Genomic DNA, 18,168 nt, shown 5'->3' with positions numbered 1-18,168 from the left:
AGTAATGAAATTTCATTACAATTTTGTTACAGTAATTGCTCATGTGCATAATTAAATTAATATAATTGGGGAAACTTCAGGGGCTCCTTTCTCCATTTTTAAAGCTGTTGGGGTGAATCTTGCTACAATTGTAAAACACATTTACCACTGTTAGCTCACCAAATGTCGGAACGTTTCACTTATTCATGGATTTTGGGGGGATTTTCAAACTTTTTATTAAACTACAAAAGCGATCTCCTTGAATTTTCTATACAATTGCAGGTGATAACGGGGGATCATTCCACCCAACTTTCAGAAATATTAATACATCTACTGATTTTAGGGATTTTTTAAAAAAAAGTTTTGACAAAAACAGTTTTTAAAGCCACAACAGCTATCTCATTGAATGTCTCTCATATTAACTAATAGAAACCAATATTAACCAATTCTACATTTTCATAAAATCCTAGAGTTGGAGGGGATCCCAAGAGCCATCTGGTGCAACCCCCTTCTTCCAGGCAGGAGGACACTATCAAAACTCTACTGACAGATGGCCATCCAGCCTCTAAATTAATTAATATGCTTCCCCTATGGGGGCCATCTATTTAGGGATTTCTTCTCAGCTCAGCACAGAGATTTACTTACTAGAAGTATCTGTCAGTCCTCCTATTTGCAGATTCAACCATTCATTGGAACTTTCGCTGGCTGCTGTTATGGAGAGATAAATCTCTCTCTCTGCTACCCTGATTGGTGCTTTCTGATGCTGAAGCATTCTCGGAAATGTAGTTTCCCAGAGAAGTTTGGGAAGGCTCCTCCCTTCTCAAACTAATGAAACTACATTTCCCAGAGTTCTGTGCTGTTCCCAGAAAAAAACACTGCTCCTTCTGTTCCCCTCTCCTTATTGTGAGAGGCCATTAATGTAGAAAGGAAAGGCAAGCAGGCATTAAGGCAGCCTTTTTAGCTTTGCTTCCTTGCACTGAATATGAAACTGACTTTGCGAGTCTTCCGAGCTTTACAAAACTAAAACAAAAAAGTATTTCTTAATTTGTGATGTGGATCGCATGTGCGCATGAGATATCGCATCGTAAATACGAATCATACGAAACTAATCCGACTTATGATGCTTTCCAATTTTTTTGCACATTTCTAGTGTCTATATATGCTTCCATATATATCTGGGGAATTAGTACTAGCACTGATTTTTTAATGATCTCTGATATTTCTTCCTTTAGCTTCAGAAGTTTATCCAGTGGCTGAAGGAGGCAGAAGAGGAGTCATCCGAAGGAGAGGAAAACTGACTTGTCAGCCCCAGTCAGAAAGAGATGCCCTGCTCCCAGCTTCCGAGGGGAAGAAGGGCCTCGGCCTCAGGCTTTGCCTGATGAGGTGCTGGAGCCAGAGCAAGACCGGGTGCATGACGTGTGCGTGTGGGACCTGTGAACCCAAGTTGACTGACAATCCCCTTGTTATTTATCTCTATACATAGCATCTATCCCTGGAAAGGCACTTCATGCAGGACATGCTTGAATGACTGGTCAGAAAAGCCAGAGACCTGTGTAATTTTTAAAGATCTGTCTGAGATTCTGTATATGCACATGCACACACAGTCCCACACACAGAGAGAGACATATTAAACTGTGGGCGTATATATTGTCGGGATGGAGAGACAGAGAGCGTGGGAGCAATCCACTGGAGCAGAAGGCTCGCAACAGATGTATTTGGTGATGTGGAAATCCCAGGCCAGCCTCAGATGGGAGTCACTTCTGTGTTGTGTAAAAGAGGTTCCATGAAACCAAAACTAGCCAAAGCCTTGATGTTCCTGGTGTGCTGCATGTACAGGTAAAATCCCATTCTTTGATTGAGGGGTCAGCTGATAATGCTGGAGACACATAAACAGAGCTCAGAATATGAGAAGGTGCTTTTAATGAAGGCAGCGTTAATTGATATCAAGTAATTCAGCCACAAAGAGTGTTTGGGAGAAGCAACTTTTCCTGAAGGGAAAAGGTTTGTGCCTGCAGGAAAATTAGCTTCTGTTTTGGCTGGAATGGTGCGGGAGCCTTTGCCAAAACCACAGAGCCTTTTCTGTTTCACTTCTATCTGTACAACATGGGGAAAGTGTTCACCTACCTCACAAGGAGTTTGCAAGTGCAATGAGTAGGCATTCTTGTGCTCCTCGCAGAGGGAGCCCTTTGTTGGTGTCCATCCTCCCTGCTGATAGTTTTGATTCTCTGATCTGGAAGGGCAGGTTCGTTTCACCCATCCTGCGGAAGGAGGAATGGATATTCAAGAAGGTGCCGGGTTCTATCTGCTGCAACTGCTGCTAAGTAGGTTTATCACTTCATAACCCTTTCCGAGTTCCTTGGTGACCACAGTGACACAACGTAGATGCAAGCTAGCTTAGTCCCATAGCACTTCCTGATAGTTCTGTAAATTATTTCTGATCAGACATTCTGTTTTCTCAGGACTTCTCTAGCTCTGGGTTTGGCGTTAAAGGATGTGGTTACTTCCCCTTGGCATTAAGGGATTTGGTCATATGTTCTCTCCCTCTATTTCCTCCCTGCGCTCTTCTCATTCTTGATGAAGTGCTCAAACAGCCATTTAATGTGGATTCCTGTTCAGCATCCAGCATTTTTTCTAGTGAAAACTGGGGAAAGGGTGAAATACAGTGGGCAATAACTTGGGTGGGGTTGTTAGCGCTGTTCTGTTGGTGTTGTCACTGTTCCTTCTGGGAAAGAATCGCTGTAGCTGGAGAAAGGAGAACACTGGCAAGCAGTTATAGTTGTTGGACCTGTTGTGCTGTTAGGCCACATTTGCTCCTCTAAGGGTCTGGAAAACACAGTCTGTCAGGTGAGAAGAGCTTAGTTCACTGGCCAGTCATATTGGGTTTTTCTTGTCACCACATCCTTTTGTAAACGTGGGAAAGAAGTGCTTTCCCCCCCTGTGCCTGCCAATATTTAAATTTGGGAACAATTAAACATCTTTGGTATAAAGAATGGGCTGTCTGTTCTGTAATATGTTAAGTCTCAGCACCACTCTAGAATGAGAATCACAGATAAGAAGGATCTCTTAAAATTATATTCCATGTTATTTAAGGAATATGGCCTTTTATGCCTTTGCAGATGCCCCCAAGTCAATATGTATATATGTCAAAAGTTCCATGCATTTTGTTCAGTTTTTAAAAAAACATTTTCAAACCAAACTAGTAATGTGCGAATGCTTGGAAAGTCCGCTGTTAGTACAGAGCTCATAAACATTCTGGAGACATAAATAATGATGACTTTTGCTTTCCAGGACATACTTAAAAATCACATGGTTGTGGCAAACTTGCCTGTTTAAAACAGAGTTTGGGATCTGAATATCTGCTGTAGTTTTGTGTTATTCTTCTGAAATGTCTTTTTAAAAAGTATTTATTCAAAATGGATTCTGGGAAGATTTGTCAGGCATTCTGACTGAATTTTATTTTCCATATTTTATTATTAGAGGCTGGGATTTAGAGGGTTCGGCTTCTCTCTGTTTTATGATCAGATGACATATTAGTTGCTTTGTTTGGGAAAAGTCAGGTTGGCTAATTACAGCTTAGAATGGAAATGAATCTTGGGAGGACCTCCGGTGTGAGGCAACAGGATCTGTCATGTGATATTAGCCAACTCTCCATGTTTGTGATGTAGTTGAAATTGGTCCTGATCTCATGCCAAGACTTTGCCCTAACAAATGTCCAGGCAATCAGATGCTGCTGAGATCTGTGGTCACAACCCTGTACCTATGAAGTAGGATGGAGATTTTCTTCTGCCACATGACAGATTTTTTAAAAAATAAATTGAAGGCGGTTTTTATTTTCTTCCTGCTGCATTGCGTTAGATGTGCAGCAAGAAATCTTGGAGCTAGAAAAGGATTTCCTTGTTTTTAAAATTTGTTTTATCATGATATTTGTCTGTATTGACACTTAATGTTTTTTTAAAAAGGGGATTTAGAAAAAAAATGCAAACTTGAAAAGCGATCGTCTTTTGGACCTGGTGAAACATGGTGGTCTGCTGCTATGCTGACATATGCTGACAAAAATACATGTAATTGTCATGCCTTTCTCTTGATAATACTCAGGAAGACAGACACAGCAAAATCTCTCACTTTCCCTTAAACATATCAACTATCTTGAGATATAAAATGTAGACATGGAAAAATATCTCCACATGTGTGTGAGATTCATTTTAAAGATGGTTTAAAGGTGGGTTTGGTTTTTAATTTGAGTACACGTTTGTTTTGGCTACAGCAGAGCATGTCCTTCCTGGATAATAAATAATTCCTTGTTCTGCCTTGCCTTGGTCTAATTTTGTACTTGGAAAGTGTATGCCATCTGATGTTGCAAATTGTAAGCTGCTATCTGTTCAGGGATACACATAAACTAAAACTGTTTTCAAAATAGTAGGAACTGACATTTATTTGATTTTCTTTCTCAACCCCAAGCTATCCAAGATAGATTTTCCCTCTTCATTCTTAGTTTGTATGAGTCAGAAGCAAAAATTTAAACAGGAATAATATCTTCAAAATGAAGTGCCAAACCAAAATAGCCTTTGATTCTTCCAGTCCATAATTATAGAATATTTTTATTCAGCATTTGGCTTCTCATACTGGGCTTGGAGCGTTTTCAGCTCTCAGTGACTTAGAAGACTCTTGACAGTGCAGCCTTCTGCCTTCCTACTCAGAAGAAAGTTCTAAATATTTACTATAACAGTCTGAGAAGATGAAGCAATTTGGAATAGCTTCAGAGCATCATAAGCCAATATTAGTCCACATGTGGGAATCATCTGACTTTGTTGGACTACACATCCAAGCAGCCCTGTTTGTCATAGACTGTAGTGATGAATCCTGGGAGCTGCAGTGCAACAACATCTCGAAAGGCTTCATTATTCTTAGCCATTGTATTAGACCATGGGTGAATACAATGCAATCTGTGGTTCAAAAATGTATTTTTTTCCATTTAGGGAACATTTTCACCATGTTTTGAGATCAGTCATTTTAGGCCCAGGAGAAGAGCTTTTTAGAAACTGGAAATTATATCTGGTCACTTTCTGTTAAGCAAACAAGCCTAACACTAAAATGTCCCCACATTTCATTTTGGATCCAAAAAGCCCTCCAAGGTCTCTTGGCAAAGCGAATGTGGAGAATTCAGTCCACAAAGTCCCTACAGCTGCTCACCCCAGACCACCAGATCTTCAGCCCTATACAAGGTGTCTTCTTTCAGATTGCTCAGGATTAATCTTTTTATGAATCCCAACACTAAGCATAAAATCTTGATTTTTTTTAAACAATTACAACATAAGCACATCATTGTACCCAAATAAGGTTAGGCAGTTCTACCTGGTAAGGTGTGAAAACAACAGTCTCACTTAAGGCAAGGCGTAACTTGCCTATACGGTACTTAAGTCTTTCCATTTGCCTGCCATGAGCCTGTCAACACCTTAACATTTTTGCTGCTCTATTTATAGTTTTTGTCTAGAGATGAAACATACTGTAGAGGTGCCACTGCTTACACTAAAAATGCTTAAGCATGACATTTTAACAAAAATGTCAGGATAATTGGGCCAGAAGGCACGTTCAGCTGCTTCTGTGTTAACTTTTCACAAAGTTCTCAGTACAGAAATGTGAAAATTCGGGAATTGGGGGGAATGAAAAGAAAATAGGAGAATGCTTAGTTTTCTTTTGCAAACTAAAAGAAAACTAGGCATGAAGCCTTGGACACAGAAATTGACTTTCCTAAGACTTAGTGCAGTCTTAAAGGAAAGCAGTGTTAGCCTTTGTATTTTCAACATACAGTTGAAAAGATACACAAAGCCTGATGACATTCTAGCTTTGAGAGATTGCTCAATACTCATGGTAAAGAGTGAAGCCTCTGGCTTTCTTATTTTATTCTGTTTTACAACTAGCATAAAGCCAGATTTATGCAAAATTAGTAATAATGTGAAGGTACCTAAATGACATAAACAGGCATGATTGAAACATTTCAACCATGCATGGTGCACACCTTTTTTGTATTTACTTTAAAGATTTGTATCACTCTTTTAAAAAAAAAAAAAAAAGGTTTGGAGAAATTTAAGATATACTAGCTGTGCCCGGCCACACGTTGCTGTGGCATAGTCCTAAGTTGGGTTTTCTTTGTGGCATTCAGGGTGGCCTAGAAAGGATTCCCTAGGTATGAAGCAGCCAGGCTTTGAAGGTGCAAGGCTACTCAATGGTATTCAAGTTGGCCAATAATGGAGTCCCCTAGGTATGAAGCAACCAGGCTTTGAAGCTGCGAGGCTATTCAATGGTATTCTAGTTGGATAACAATGGAGTCCCCTAGGTATGAAGGGGAGATTTCTTGTGCATGCGCAGAGTGTTTTTTATTTTTGGGGATTTTTCTGGCCTTGTCTCTTCTTTCTGGTTTTTTTTATGGTCACTCCTTGGAAAGTGATTAGTATTGCGGCAAATTTGGTGTGATTTGGCCCAGTGGTTTTGTTGTTAATTCAGTCCTAATTATGCACATTACATTTATATATATATATAGATTAAAAGAATTAACACACATTGTTGCCCCCCTTCAACAAGATATCAAGAAAACTGTAAAGTCAAATCAGTTTTTGTTGAACTATAATGGTGAAATCAAAGTAGAAAAACCCACTTCAGCAAATACCAAAGGATTTCTGAAAAGCTAGGTTTCCAATTGTGCTTGAAAACATGGCACATGGGAATCATGTGGCCCTAAGATATTGCTGGAACACTACTTCCAACAGTCCTAGGTATCGTAGCCAATAGTGAAGAACAGTGGAAGTGGCAATACCAACTTGACTCCTATTCTAAAATGCCATGACATGTGTTTAAGGAAAGCCTAACTCTGAACAGGTGTCATGTCTGAAAAAGCACTGCACTTACTCTATTTCTACCAAGACTCGTATAGTAATTTATACTATCACAGAGATGTTGATCTCAGACATAGAATGAACTACATGAGGAAGAGATGCTTGCTAGATATTTTCAACTACTGTTTTCATTGGCCATTCTGGGTGTGGTTTCTGGGATTCAAAGTCTGAAACATTTGGAGATCTTAGAATTATAGATTAGAAGAGACCACAGGCCATCCAGTCTAAAACCATCATGCCTTCATGCAAGAGAAGCACAAAGTACCCTTGACAGATGGCCATACACTCTGTTTAAAAGCCTCCAAAGAAGGAGCTTCCACCAAACTTTGAGGCAGTGAGTTCCACTTTTGAACAGTTCTCACAGTCAGAAAGTTCTTCCTAATGTTCAATTGGAATCTCCTTTCCTGTAATTTGAACCCATTGCTCCAAGTCCTAGTCTCCAAGCCTGCTCCCTCTTCCTTATGATATCCTGAACTCTTCCTGGAAGCCGAGATCACTATCACACCATAGAGACACGAGGATTGAATGAAAGTAATGCCTCCACCTTCGTTACTTCTGTTTGGATGGAAATATTTTAATAAATCAAACGCAGAAATATTCCATAGAATGTGCTCTTTAGCTACCACTATTCATTTCTCCACATAATCACCAGACAATTGGATACATTTCTGCCAACGAACAAGTTTTCTGAAGCCGTCAAGGAAAAAGTCGACACTGTTTCTGCAACCAGTGTCTCACAGTCCCCATTGTGCACAGATCTTCCGATAGAGTCGCCCAACAACGCACAGTACTCACATCAACACAATCACCATAAACAGCTTGCATTCTCTGGTGAATCTCCTTTGGGGTGACACCTTCTGCTGTCAAGAATTCAATAACTGCATGTTGCTTAAGTCACATTGACTGACCATCTGCACAGGGTTCCATACTTGGCACTTTAACAACACAACTGTTCAGTGCTAAAGCTTCCCTCCAAATGGACCTGTAGAGGAGAGTCTACTGAACAAGCCAGGACCTGCCGCAGACCAGGACTGCCATCAGTTAAGGAGTTATGAAGGTGGATGCATTACTTTTCATTCAACCCTTGTATCATGAGAAGATGTGACTTGTTGGAAAAGACAATAGTACTCAGTAACAAGAAGAGCAATGGGGGGAAAGAGGAAGACCAAGGCACTATTGATGCAATCAAGGAAGCCAAGGCCGCCTAATCTCCATAATTTTTGGACTTCTAAAAAAAGCAGCCACTGTTCATCACAAATTTCCTTTATTTTTCTCAGAACTCATTTGTGATATCTTAAAACACATTAATTGTATTAGCATTTGTGAATAACAGCCCACTTTATTTAAAATATCTGGAATTTCATGCACACAGATGGTATATGTGGTTGGAGTAAATTGAACTCTGGGGAAATTAAGCGCAGAAAATACTATCAGTAACAATTATTAGTACCGGCCAGCCATAAGACTGTTAACTGATAAAAGAGATATTCAGGTGCTTAAGCCAATTAACATAAAGAGTGTGATAAGACTGTTATCCTGATTCAGATCTCAAGCGTTTAGAACCTGAATGAACTATCAGTAAGCAGTTAAATGTTTAACTCAAAGTCTGGATAACACTTTATGGGACTGATGACATAAAGTACAATCCACGGAAGCTTGTATTTTAATAAACAGTCTTTAAGGCACTAAAGCTGCTTTTCAAATTTTAAAATGTTCTTTTGATGTTATGGAGACTGATTCTTTTATTGTAGCATATGTTTTCACTGGCTGGAATTTACTTCTCAGACGCATCAAAATGACCCGTGAAATTGCTGAACATTATAAAAAAGATCACAACTGGCATCTTTCTGTATCCTGTTATGTCCTAATCACAACCCTAGCCTTACAGCTCTACTAAAATTGTGGCTGCATTTCCAGCCCCATCAATGTACCTGAAGAAGTTGATATCTGAAAAGCTCACACTAAAATAAACCAGCTAATCTCAAAGGAGCTGCTGGATTCCTTCATTACCACTCCACCCCTTTTTATTTTATCTGAAAAAGATACATGATAAAACTTGAGTAGATGTGATTTACTCCTAATAGGAGTATTCACAAAGCTTGATGATGCATGAGTGCTTACCTAAATGATTGCTTTCCATTAAATGCAAGCTCAAGTCTGACGCTGTCAAATCTGAATATACGCTCCATTTCAGCAGTTTGAGACTTCATCACTTGTCCACCACAATACAATGATAATCTGAAATATTACAGAACTGTTGTTGATTTTTCTTTTACAATAGAATAGCGTGGCTTGTTATTAACTCCTGTCAACTCTGACTTCTAGCAATTTAGAGTGTATTTTTCTTTATATAGCATGGCTAGTTATCTAGAATTTATTAACAACCTTACATTTGCTTTAATTTTGTTTTAGTTTATCTTATTGTTAGACTGAAGAAGATAACAAAAATAAAACCTGTTTATTTATTGACATTACCATTTGATCTAAAGCATCTATCAACTAATTTCGTGTTGTAATAAGCCCCAACTCTGTTGCTTATAATGATTGAAGGGATATATCTTCTGCGTATATCCCTTCAGAAATGTCAGGAGAGAATGCTTCTGGAACATGGCCATACAGCCTGGAAAACTCACAGCAACCCAGATATATCTTCCTTTATAAAGTCAAAACACCCCTGAAGGCTTTTATCTCCCATTTGTTTTTGGTTGTACAGGTGAGATGAGACCACAATGTTGTCAATTAACCAGAAAGCTCAGCTTGGTGGAGGGAGCCCTTCATGATTCCCAAGAGGTGAAGCAAATGTGTTCCTGTGTTGCATATCAAGCCAACTGTCTTATGAAAACAACAAGAACAAGCCAAAATTAACATTCTTGTGACTAAGCCAAACCAAGACAAGAATTGTGTATGCCTACATTTGTGCTCAATTAGCCTTAGCCAACCTTTCCAAACATTTTTTAATGTTATACACACAGAGACTCACACAGTCCTCATGTTGCACAAAAGCTGCATTTCAATTGCAAGTAGGATAATGATTAGCTATTTATGGGCCTGGCTTGGTTCTTGTTTTAGAAACTGCTTTATTTCTTGTGCTTTCAAACATGCAGTTGTCTTAAGGCCACACATCCAGCATGCGATGATGATGATACTTATTTTTAACCCGCCCTCTCTCCCCAAAGGGACTCGGCAACTATGGCTATGCCATAAAAAGGGAGAAGCTAGTGGCCATACAAAAGCATTGCTTAAGACTTTTATCCCTGCTGAAATGTCAAGAGAAAATGTGTTCAAAGCTAGTCCCTGGTTCAGAAGTTAACGGTAACTGCTCCATTTCAACACCAACATTTTAACTTTCAATATGTTTTGATGGATTTTAACCGTGAACTTTTTAGTGTTGTTTATGTTTAATTCTGTTTTAATGTTTGCATGTTTATATTTTGAATTGTATACAAATGCTTCCATGTCAAGCTTCTTTGTGTCCCCTCTGGGGAGATAAAGCGGGGTATAAATAAATATAATAATAATAATATTTAACACCAACATATAGTTAGCTTTTAAGGACCCCCGATGGCGAAGTGTGTTAAGGCACTGAGCTGCTGAACTTGCAGACCGAAAGGTCCCAGGTTCAAACCCTGGGAGTGGCGTGAGCGACCGCTGTTAGCTCCAGCTCCTGCCAACCTAGCTGTTCGAAAACATGCCAATGTGAGTAGATCAATAGGTACCGCTCCGGCAGGAAGGTAACAGCGCTCCATGCAGTCATGCCAGTGGCCACATGAACTTGGAGGTGTCTATGGACAACGCCGGCTCTTCGGTTTAGAAATGGAGATGAGCACCAACCCCCAGAGTCAGACATGACTGGACTTAACGTCAGGGGAAACCTTTACCTTTATAGTTAGTTTTATTCCAATTGTGGACTGCTATCACAAGGCTTTCTTGACAAGTCTTCCTCTGAGATTGAAAGCGTATATACATTGAAGAGTTAATGCAGTTTGACACTCCTTTAAATGCCATGGCTCAATGCTACGGAATCATGGGAATAGCAGTTTGGTGAGGCATCAGCACTATTGGACAGGGAGAACTAAAGACCCTGTTAATCTAAATCTCCCATTACTCCATAGCATTGAGCCATAATTCAATGTCAAAATGCATTTATTCTACAGTGTAGATGCACCCCAAAAGTGGTTACTTAGTAGGTTTCTATAGGTGAATGAGGCTTTAAATCCTGTTCTCCAAAGTCCAGTATTAACAAAATTAAACCATACTAGCCCTCTCTTTCTTAAATCCTGGTAAATTAAGTTCATACAGAGCTGTTTGAAAAATGAAACTGATTAAATGGAAGTGTTTCTACATCTAAGCAGAGCAGAGCTCCTAAAATAAATGTGTGCATTGCTCCCCCACTGTGTAGATCTTGATAACTGGGACACTGTCTCCTTTGAGATGAGCTTGCTTTATCTTTAGCCAAAAGTGCTTTTCACACTTTGCAATACACGTTCACATCTGCCTTAAAATCAAATTGGGGAGAAGGGATCTGTTACGTCCTAGAAGCCCTGGCCAACATAGTGTATAGTGAGAAATGCTGTGGTTTGCAACCCAACATCTGGAGAAGCATATCATTCTCACTCCTGGATTATAAAGTCACAAAATGTTGATAATTAGTATAAATGTTTGAACTAGTTCACAGCTGAGACTGAAGTAGATAGCTTCTCCTCTAAATATGACTCATCTTTGAGGATGTGGCAGGCTTATCAAGGTAAACCTGTCAACAGAATCTGTTAACTAATTCTGTAAATAGAAGCCCCTATGGCATAGGAAAAGGGCAAGCAAGGGTCTGACCTTCGGGGAAAAGAGGAATGAAACTGAGCTTTGGGGAGAGGAGATTTGGTTAGGTCCATAATGCTTAGAGAGAAGCAACAAATTAAGACAAGGCATTGGGAGTAATGGCATGGTTTTCTTTGTTTCTTACTGCTGCAAGGAAGCTTGGGATGGAACAAATTGGTCAGGCAATTACTTTTCAAGACTGAGCAAAGTTCTAAGCATCAGAGTGAATATAATTATGTAGTTATATTCATAAAGATGGGAAATTGGTTCCTTTCCCCCCAATAATAAAGGGAGAATTTTCTCTTTAAAAATCTCCAATGAATACAAGCATCTCTCTGTCTCCAATGTTGGATACAGCAACTTTTCAAGTTTCCTCTATTTAATGTTTTGTCTTTTATAATGTGTTGGTTTATTTCCTGAAGTGTATGCCTTTGGTTTGCAGTTTTCTTAGCTCTATGTAAGCAGTGGGAGGGGGTGCAGACCATGTGACTAGTTCACTGACTGTTTAGAATGCAGTTTAAAAGGATGACAGGTGAGGAAAGACAGTTGAGGCTTGAGTCTGTTTGAGTACAGAAGCCAGTGTTCGGCGTTAGAAGACAGCTGAGGCTTGAGTCTCTTGGAAGTAGAATTAGACTGTTATGAAAGAGAGCTGTACAGAGCAATACAGTTTTTGAAGAGACTGTTAAAGATTATAAGTTAAAGATACAAACTGAAATGTCTTAAAGTTTAACCTGACAAGAAATTTATCTGTATATTTAATTTATGAAGTTATGAGTAAAACAAACACATTATTTTAAAGAAGCCTACTTGAATCTTTGTCTGCTGAGAGTGTCGAATAAAAACAAGGTATTTCCTGCTTCCTGCTTCTTAGCGGGGGGTTGGACTAGATGGCCCTTGAGGTCTCTTCCAACTCTACTATTCTATGATTCTATGATTCTATGATTTATGTGCTCCGTGATCTTCCATTCCCCAATAAACTAAAGGAACACCTCTGAAACTCTGCTACCAATAGATTGCCATATAAAATCCAGAACTCATCTGTTTGCCATTTTATATAAGGGATGTAATTTTACTATGCATTTTATATAATGGGACTTGAGCATCCATAGATTTCCGTGCCAGTTTCAATTAATTATTCAGGAAGTGAGAAATCCTTGATTACAGATCTCCTAGTAATCAATGGACAGATCCAAGGTTATTATATTGTACAATATTGTGAAGCGGTTAGTGTTGGGCAGGGGCTTTGAAAAATCTAATTTCTCATCCTCATAGCCATAAAACCAACCTTGGATGAGTCACATTCCATCTCATCTACTTCATAGAGTTGTTGGCAAAGTGGAGGAAAACACGGCTATGTAAACTGAAATGAAAAAAAGAAGGAGGTGTGAATGTAATTAAGGAGTGAAGACAGATTCATGTCTATTCAGCTACAAAGCTCCTAATATGACTTTGAAGGAGTCCCTCTCTCTTCCTAACCTTCCCTCTAGGATTGTAAAGACCATCACATTTCTAGCAGCAGTTTATTAATGCTTAGACCATAGGCATTCACATATAAAATAAATATAAAAGTTCAGCACTATAAAATGCTACATCAAGTAATTGGCACATAGATCTTGCATATTAAAATTCAGTGCAATTAAAATACAATTAAATTAATGAAATTTAAACAATAGTACTAAAATTTAGATGAGATAAAATCAGATTAAATAAGAGCATCCCCAGAGCAATCGACTGCATCCATAACAGGGAATGCATTCGTATCTGGAATTCTAAAATCTGAAACATTCCATACAGAGGCCCCTTCTACACTGCCATATAAAATCCAGATTATTTGCTTTGAATTGGATTATAAAATAGCATAGACTCATATAATCCAGTTCAAAGAAGATATTGTGGATTATCTGCTTTGATCATCTGGATTATATGGCAGTGTAGAAGGGGCCTGAGTGGTCTTTTTGCTTTCTGATGGTTCAATGTACAGAGATGTTGTCTCATGCGCAAAATTAATAAAAATATTGTATAAAATTACTTTCAGGCTATGTGTATATGAAACTTTAAAAACATTCAGTTTAGACTAGTGTCCCATCTCAAAGATATCCTGGCTGTGTATGAAGGAAATTAGACTGGACGAAGCATCTCTTATCCGAAATGGTTGGGAGCAGAAGTGTTTGGGACTTTCCCATTTTGGAATACCGTTATTTGCATATATATTTACATAATGAGCTACTTGGGAGAGGTGACTCAAGTCTAAACACGAAATGCCTTTATGTGTCACCGAAACCTTAAACACAAAGCCTGAAGGTAATTTTACACCCCATACTTTAAAACATTTTGAGCATGAACCAAAGCTTGTGTATACATTGGACTGTCAGAAAGCAAAAGTGTCACTCTCTCAGCTGCCGATGGGGACAATTTTGGTGCATTTCTGATAAGGGAAGTTCAGCCTTTAGTTATGAAATTCTATATCTAATTCTATTTTAATGTTTATATGTTGTAGGCTTTAAAGGGTATAATATTGTTTTTCACTGATGTAAGATGCTTTGAGTCTCTTTTAAAACAGGATATTTTAAAGCTTGTTTTCTGCAGGACAGCAGAAAACAAGCTTGCTCCCTCCTCCCTATGACTTCCCTTCACGTATTTGCACATGGCTATCATGTCTCCTCTCAGCCTTCTCTTCTGCAGGCTAAACATGCCTAGTTCTCCTCATAGGGCTTGTTCTCCAGACCCTTGATCATTTTAGTTGCCCTCCTAATATAATAATAACAATAATAATAATAATAATAATAATAATAATAATAATTCTGATAAGGGATGCTCAATTTCTAGTAATGGAATTTACTAAATGTTTGCATGTGGTGCAACATTTTTATAGTGGTGTTTTAATTCCTGAGTTTAGTTGAGATACATTGAACTATCAGAAAGCAGAGAAATGACTCTCTCAGCCACTTTGTCAGGACCCAGGCTGCAGAGCACCAATAACCATGCGCAGAGACCAGAATCTATCTAATATCTTTATTAAAGGAATATATAAAGTCAATAAAAACAAGTGTAGAATATAGTTCAGGAGTAGACCTTTCAGGAAAGGTCAAATACAGTCCAGGGAAACAATGTCCAATATGTGATATTAAAGTCCAAAGTTATAATCCACTTCACCGAAACACACACTATTTGGCAAGCAATAGTGTGGGGAACTGTCCATAGTCTTTGAGGCTTAAGGTAAATCCGAAGGAAACTGGGGAACAAGGCTTGAATCCGAGAAGCAAGGTCCGTGGTTTAAAACGCAAGACAAGGCTAGACTTGAGACTTGGTAAGATCAAACTTAAAGCAAGGCAAACATGAATCAAGAACTGAGTCCATAGAAGTCCATGGTACAAGGCTGGGCTGGAAACTTGATCCGGGATCTGGGAACTGGAGTACGTAGTCTACACACGATCTCACTCCTCAAGCCGACGAATTGACTCCGCAAGGACCCCCCTTGCGGGCAAACACCTATATAGGATCTTGTTTTCCCGCCAAGGAACACTTTCTCTGGGGAACAAGAAACGAAACCTATACTGTGTCCAGATGCATTGACTCCTTAAAGTTTCCCAAGGGAAACAGACTTAATCAGCTAATTGTCTGGCAGCTATCCTGGCGCTCCTGCGAGTCGACTCCCGAGCGCTTCTATCTTGATTATAATAATCCCGGCGAGAAAATGGGGGAGATTTCTGCTCAAGGCTTGTTTGGCTGACTTCTTGTGGGCAAACATCTTGCAGGTGCAAGGGCTCCAAATCTGGCAGAAACGCTGGGAAACCCAAGTTTTCCTCTTCATCTGCCACAATAGTACTAGGAACGGGACTACATGGCCCATGAGTCATCACACACTTATAGGGACAATTTTTGGAGCTTTTTGAGATAAGGGATGCTCAACCTATAGCCATTTAATTTGCCAAAGAATTCTATATTGTATAACATCGTTATAGCGTTGTTTTTACTTCCGGAATTAAGTTGATATATGCCGAACTATCAGAAAGCAAAGGCCTCACTCTCTGTCACCCCATGGGGACAATTTTGATTTATTTCCAGAAGAAGAGGGCAACTAAATGGATCAAATGTCTGGAGACCATGAATAAGGAGCGTCTTAAAGAACTGGGTCTGTTCAGCCTGCAGAAGAGAAGGCTGAGAGGAGACATGACAGCCATGTGTAAATATGTGAAAGGATGCCATAAGGAAGAGGGAGCAGGCTTGTTTTCTGCTGCCCTGCAGACTAGGCCTCTGAGCAATGGGTTCAAATGACAGGAGAGGAGATTCCACCTGAACATTAAGAAGAACTTCCTCACTGACTAATCTGATCTCTTTTTTTCAATAGAGTTATGAGCTGGATAGATGCAGGGAACGCATCTATGGAGCGTATTTGGATTTCAGGAAGGCCTTTGACAAGATCCTCCATGACCTTCTGGCAAACAAATGAGTCCAATATGGGCTAGAACTATGGTTAGGTGGATCTGTAATTGGCTAAGCAAAGGAACCCAAAGAGTGCTCACCAATGCATCTTCTTCATCCTGGAAAGAAGTGACGAGTGGAGTGCCATCAGCAGGGTTCCGTTCTGGGCCCGGTTCTGTTCAACATTTTTATTAATGACTTAGATGAAGGTTTAGAGGGCATGATCATCAAGTTTGCAGACAACACCAAACTGGGAGGGAGAGTCAATACTCCAGAAGACAGGAGCAGAATTCAAAACTATCTTAACAGACTAGAGAGATGATTGGCCGAGACTAACAAAATGAAGTTCAATGGATACTCCACTGAGGCAGAAAAAATGAAATGCAAAAATACAGATTGGGGCTCGCCTGGCTCAAGAGCAGTACGTGTGAAAAAGATCTTGGCGTCCTTGTGGGGAGGAAGGGGAACATGAGCCAACAATGTGATGCGGCGGCAAAAAAAGCCAATGGGATTTTGGCCTGCATAAATAATAATAATACTGATAATAATACAATTTAATAATATTAATTATATATTATATATATATTATATATTAAATGTAATATTACTAATAATATTACAATATAATGATGTAGTACAATATAATTATTTAATGATAGTATTGTACTATGCTAACAATATAATGTATTGTATGTGAATGTAATTTGTAAGCCCTTCGGGGTGAGAAGGGCGGCATATAAATGAAGTAAATAAATAGGAGTATAGTGCCTAGATCCATGGAAGTCATGCTACTCCTCTGTTCAGCCTTGGTCGGACCACACCTGGAATCACACTGTGTCCAATTCTGGGCACCACAATTGAAGGGCAATGTTGACAAGCTGGAATGTGTGGGCGACTCAAAGGACCAAGAGTCTGGAAAACAAGCCCTATGAGGAGCGGCTTAAAGATCTGGGCATGTTTATCTTGCAGAAGAGAAGGCTGAGGGGAGACATGATAGCCATGTACAAATATGTGAGGGGAAGTCATAGGGATGAGGGAGCAGGCTTGTTTTCTGCTGCCCTGGAGACTAGGACGGGGTATAAATAAAGTTTTATTATTATTTTATTATGACACAGCAAACAAGATAGATATGCTGGATTTCATATCACAAAATCACAAGTCGAACACTTCCCAAGTGTCTAGGACTGTGTGATGTATTTTCGGATGATGCGCGCAGATCCCAGCAGGGTGGACTTTTGCAGTTGGCAGATCGTGATTTTGTCAATGTCTATTGTTTCCAAATGCCGGCTGAGATCTTTTGCCATGGCACCCAATGTGCCCATCACCACCGGGACCACCTGCACTGGTTTCTTATTATTACAGTAGAGTCTCACTAATCCAAGCCTCACTTATCCAAGCCTCTGGATAATCCAAGCCATTTTTGTAGTCAATGTTTTCAATATATTGTGATATTTTGGTGCTAAATTCGTAAATACAGTAATTACAACACAACATTACTGCGTATTGAACTACTTTTTCTGTCAAATTTGTTGTATAACATGAAGGTTTGGTGCTTAATTTGTAAAATCATAATGTAATTTGATGTTTAATAGGCTTTTCCTTAATCCCTCCTTATTATCCAAGATATTCGCTTATCCAAGCTTCTGCCGGCCCGTTTAGCTTGGATAAGTGAGACTCTACTGTATTATTAATGATTATTATTATTATTTATTAGGCCCCAATGGAACAATGGCTTCAAACTAAAGGAAAGGAAATTACATCTGAACATGAGGAAGAATTTCCTAACTGTGAGAGCTGTTTAACTGTGGAACTCACTGCCTCGGAGTGTGATGGAGGCTTTTAAGCAGAGGCTGGATGGCCATCTGTCGGGGTTGCTTTGAATGTGATTCTCCTGCTTCTTGGAAGAATGGGTTTGGACTGGATGGCTCGTGAGGTCTCTGATTCTATGGCTGTGAGAGCTGTTCAATTCTCTGCCCCGGAGTGTGGTGGAAACTCCTTCCTCGGAGGCTTTGAAACACAGGCCGCTTCTTCCTCCTAGCAACACCCACACTGAGGAGGCCGGAAG

At 39.5% G+C, this 18,168-nt stretch overlaps 1 protein-coding gene and 1 long non-coding RNA gene across 2 annotated transcripts in view; one reads left to right on the top strand and one right to left on the bottom strand.

The window, feature by feature from the left end:
• The window catches only part of eif2b5 (eukaryotic translation initiation factor 2B subunit epsilon), a 32,212-nt gene extending 27,929 nt beyond the window's left edge, over nt 1-4,283 (top strand). The window contains exon 16 of the mRNA XM_003224353.4: nt 1,212-4,283. Within this exon, the coding sequence (XP_003224401.1) occupies nt 1,212-1,277 (66 nt within the window). The 3' untranslated portion in view covers nt 1,278-4,283. The remainder of the gene's footprint in view (nt 1-1,211) is intronic.
• Nucleotides 1,883-18,158, bottom strand: LOC103279726 (uncharacterized). Its single transcript, XR_506945.3, has 4 exons — nt 17,919-18,158; nt 12,967-13,041; nt 8,991-9,107; nt 1,883-2,237 (listed from the first exon to the last, which is right to left on the bottom strand). It is a non-coding gene; the product is annotated as an uncharacterized LOC103279726 (long non-coding RNA).
• Between the last annotated feature and the right edge of the window lie 10 nt (nt 18,159-18,168).

This window comes from Anolis carolinensis, chromosome 3, assembly GCF_035594765.1.
Source record: "Anolis carolinensis isolate JA03-04 chromosome 3, rAnoCar3.1.pri, whole genome shotgun sequence".
NCBI lineage: Eukaryota > Metazoa > Chordata > Lepidosauria > Squamata > Dactyloidae > Anolis > Anolis carolinensis.
Note: the sequence above shows the minus strand (reverse complement) of the source record. Positions and strands in the feature narration are given on the sequence as shown.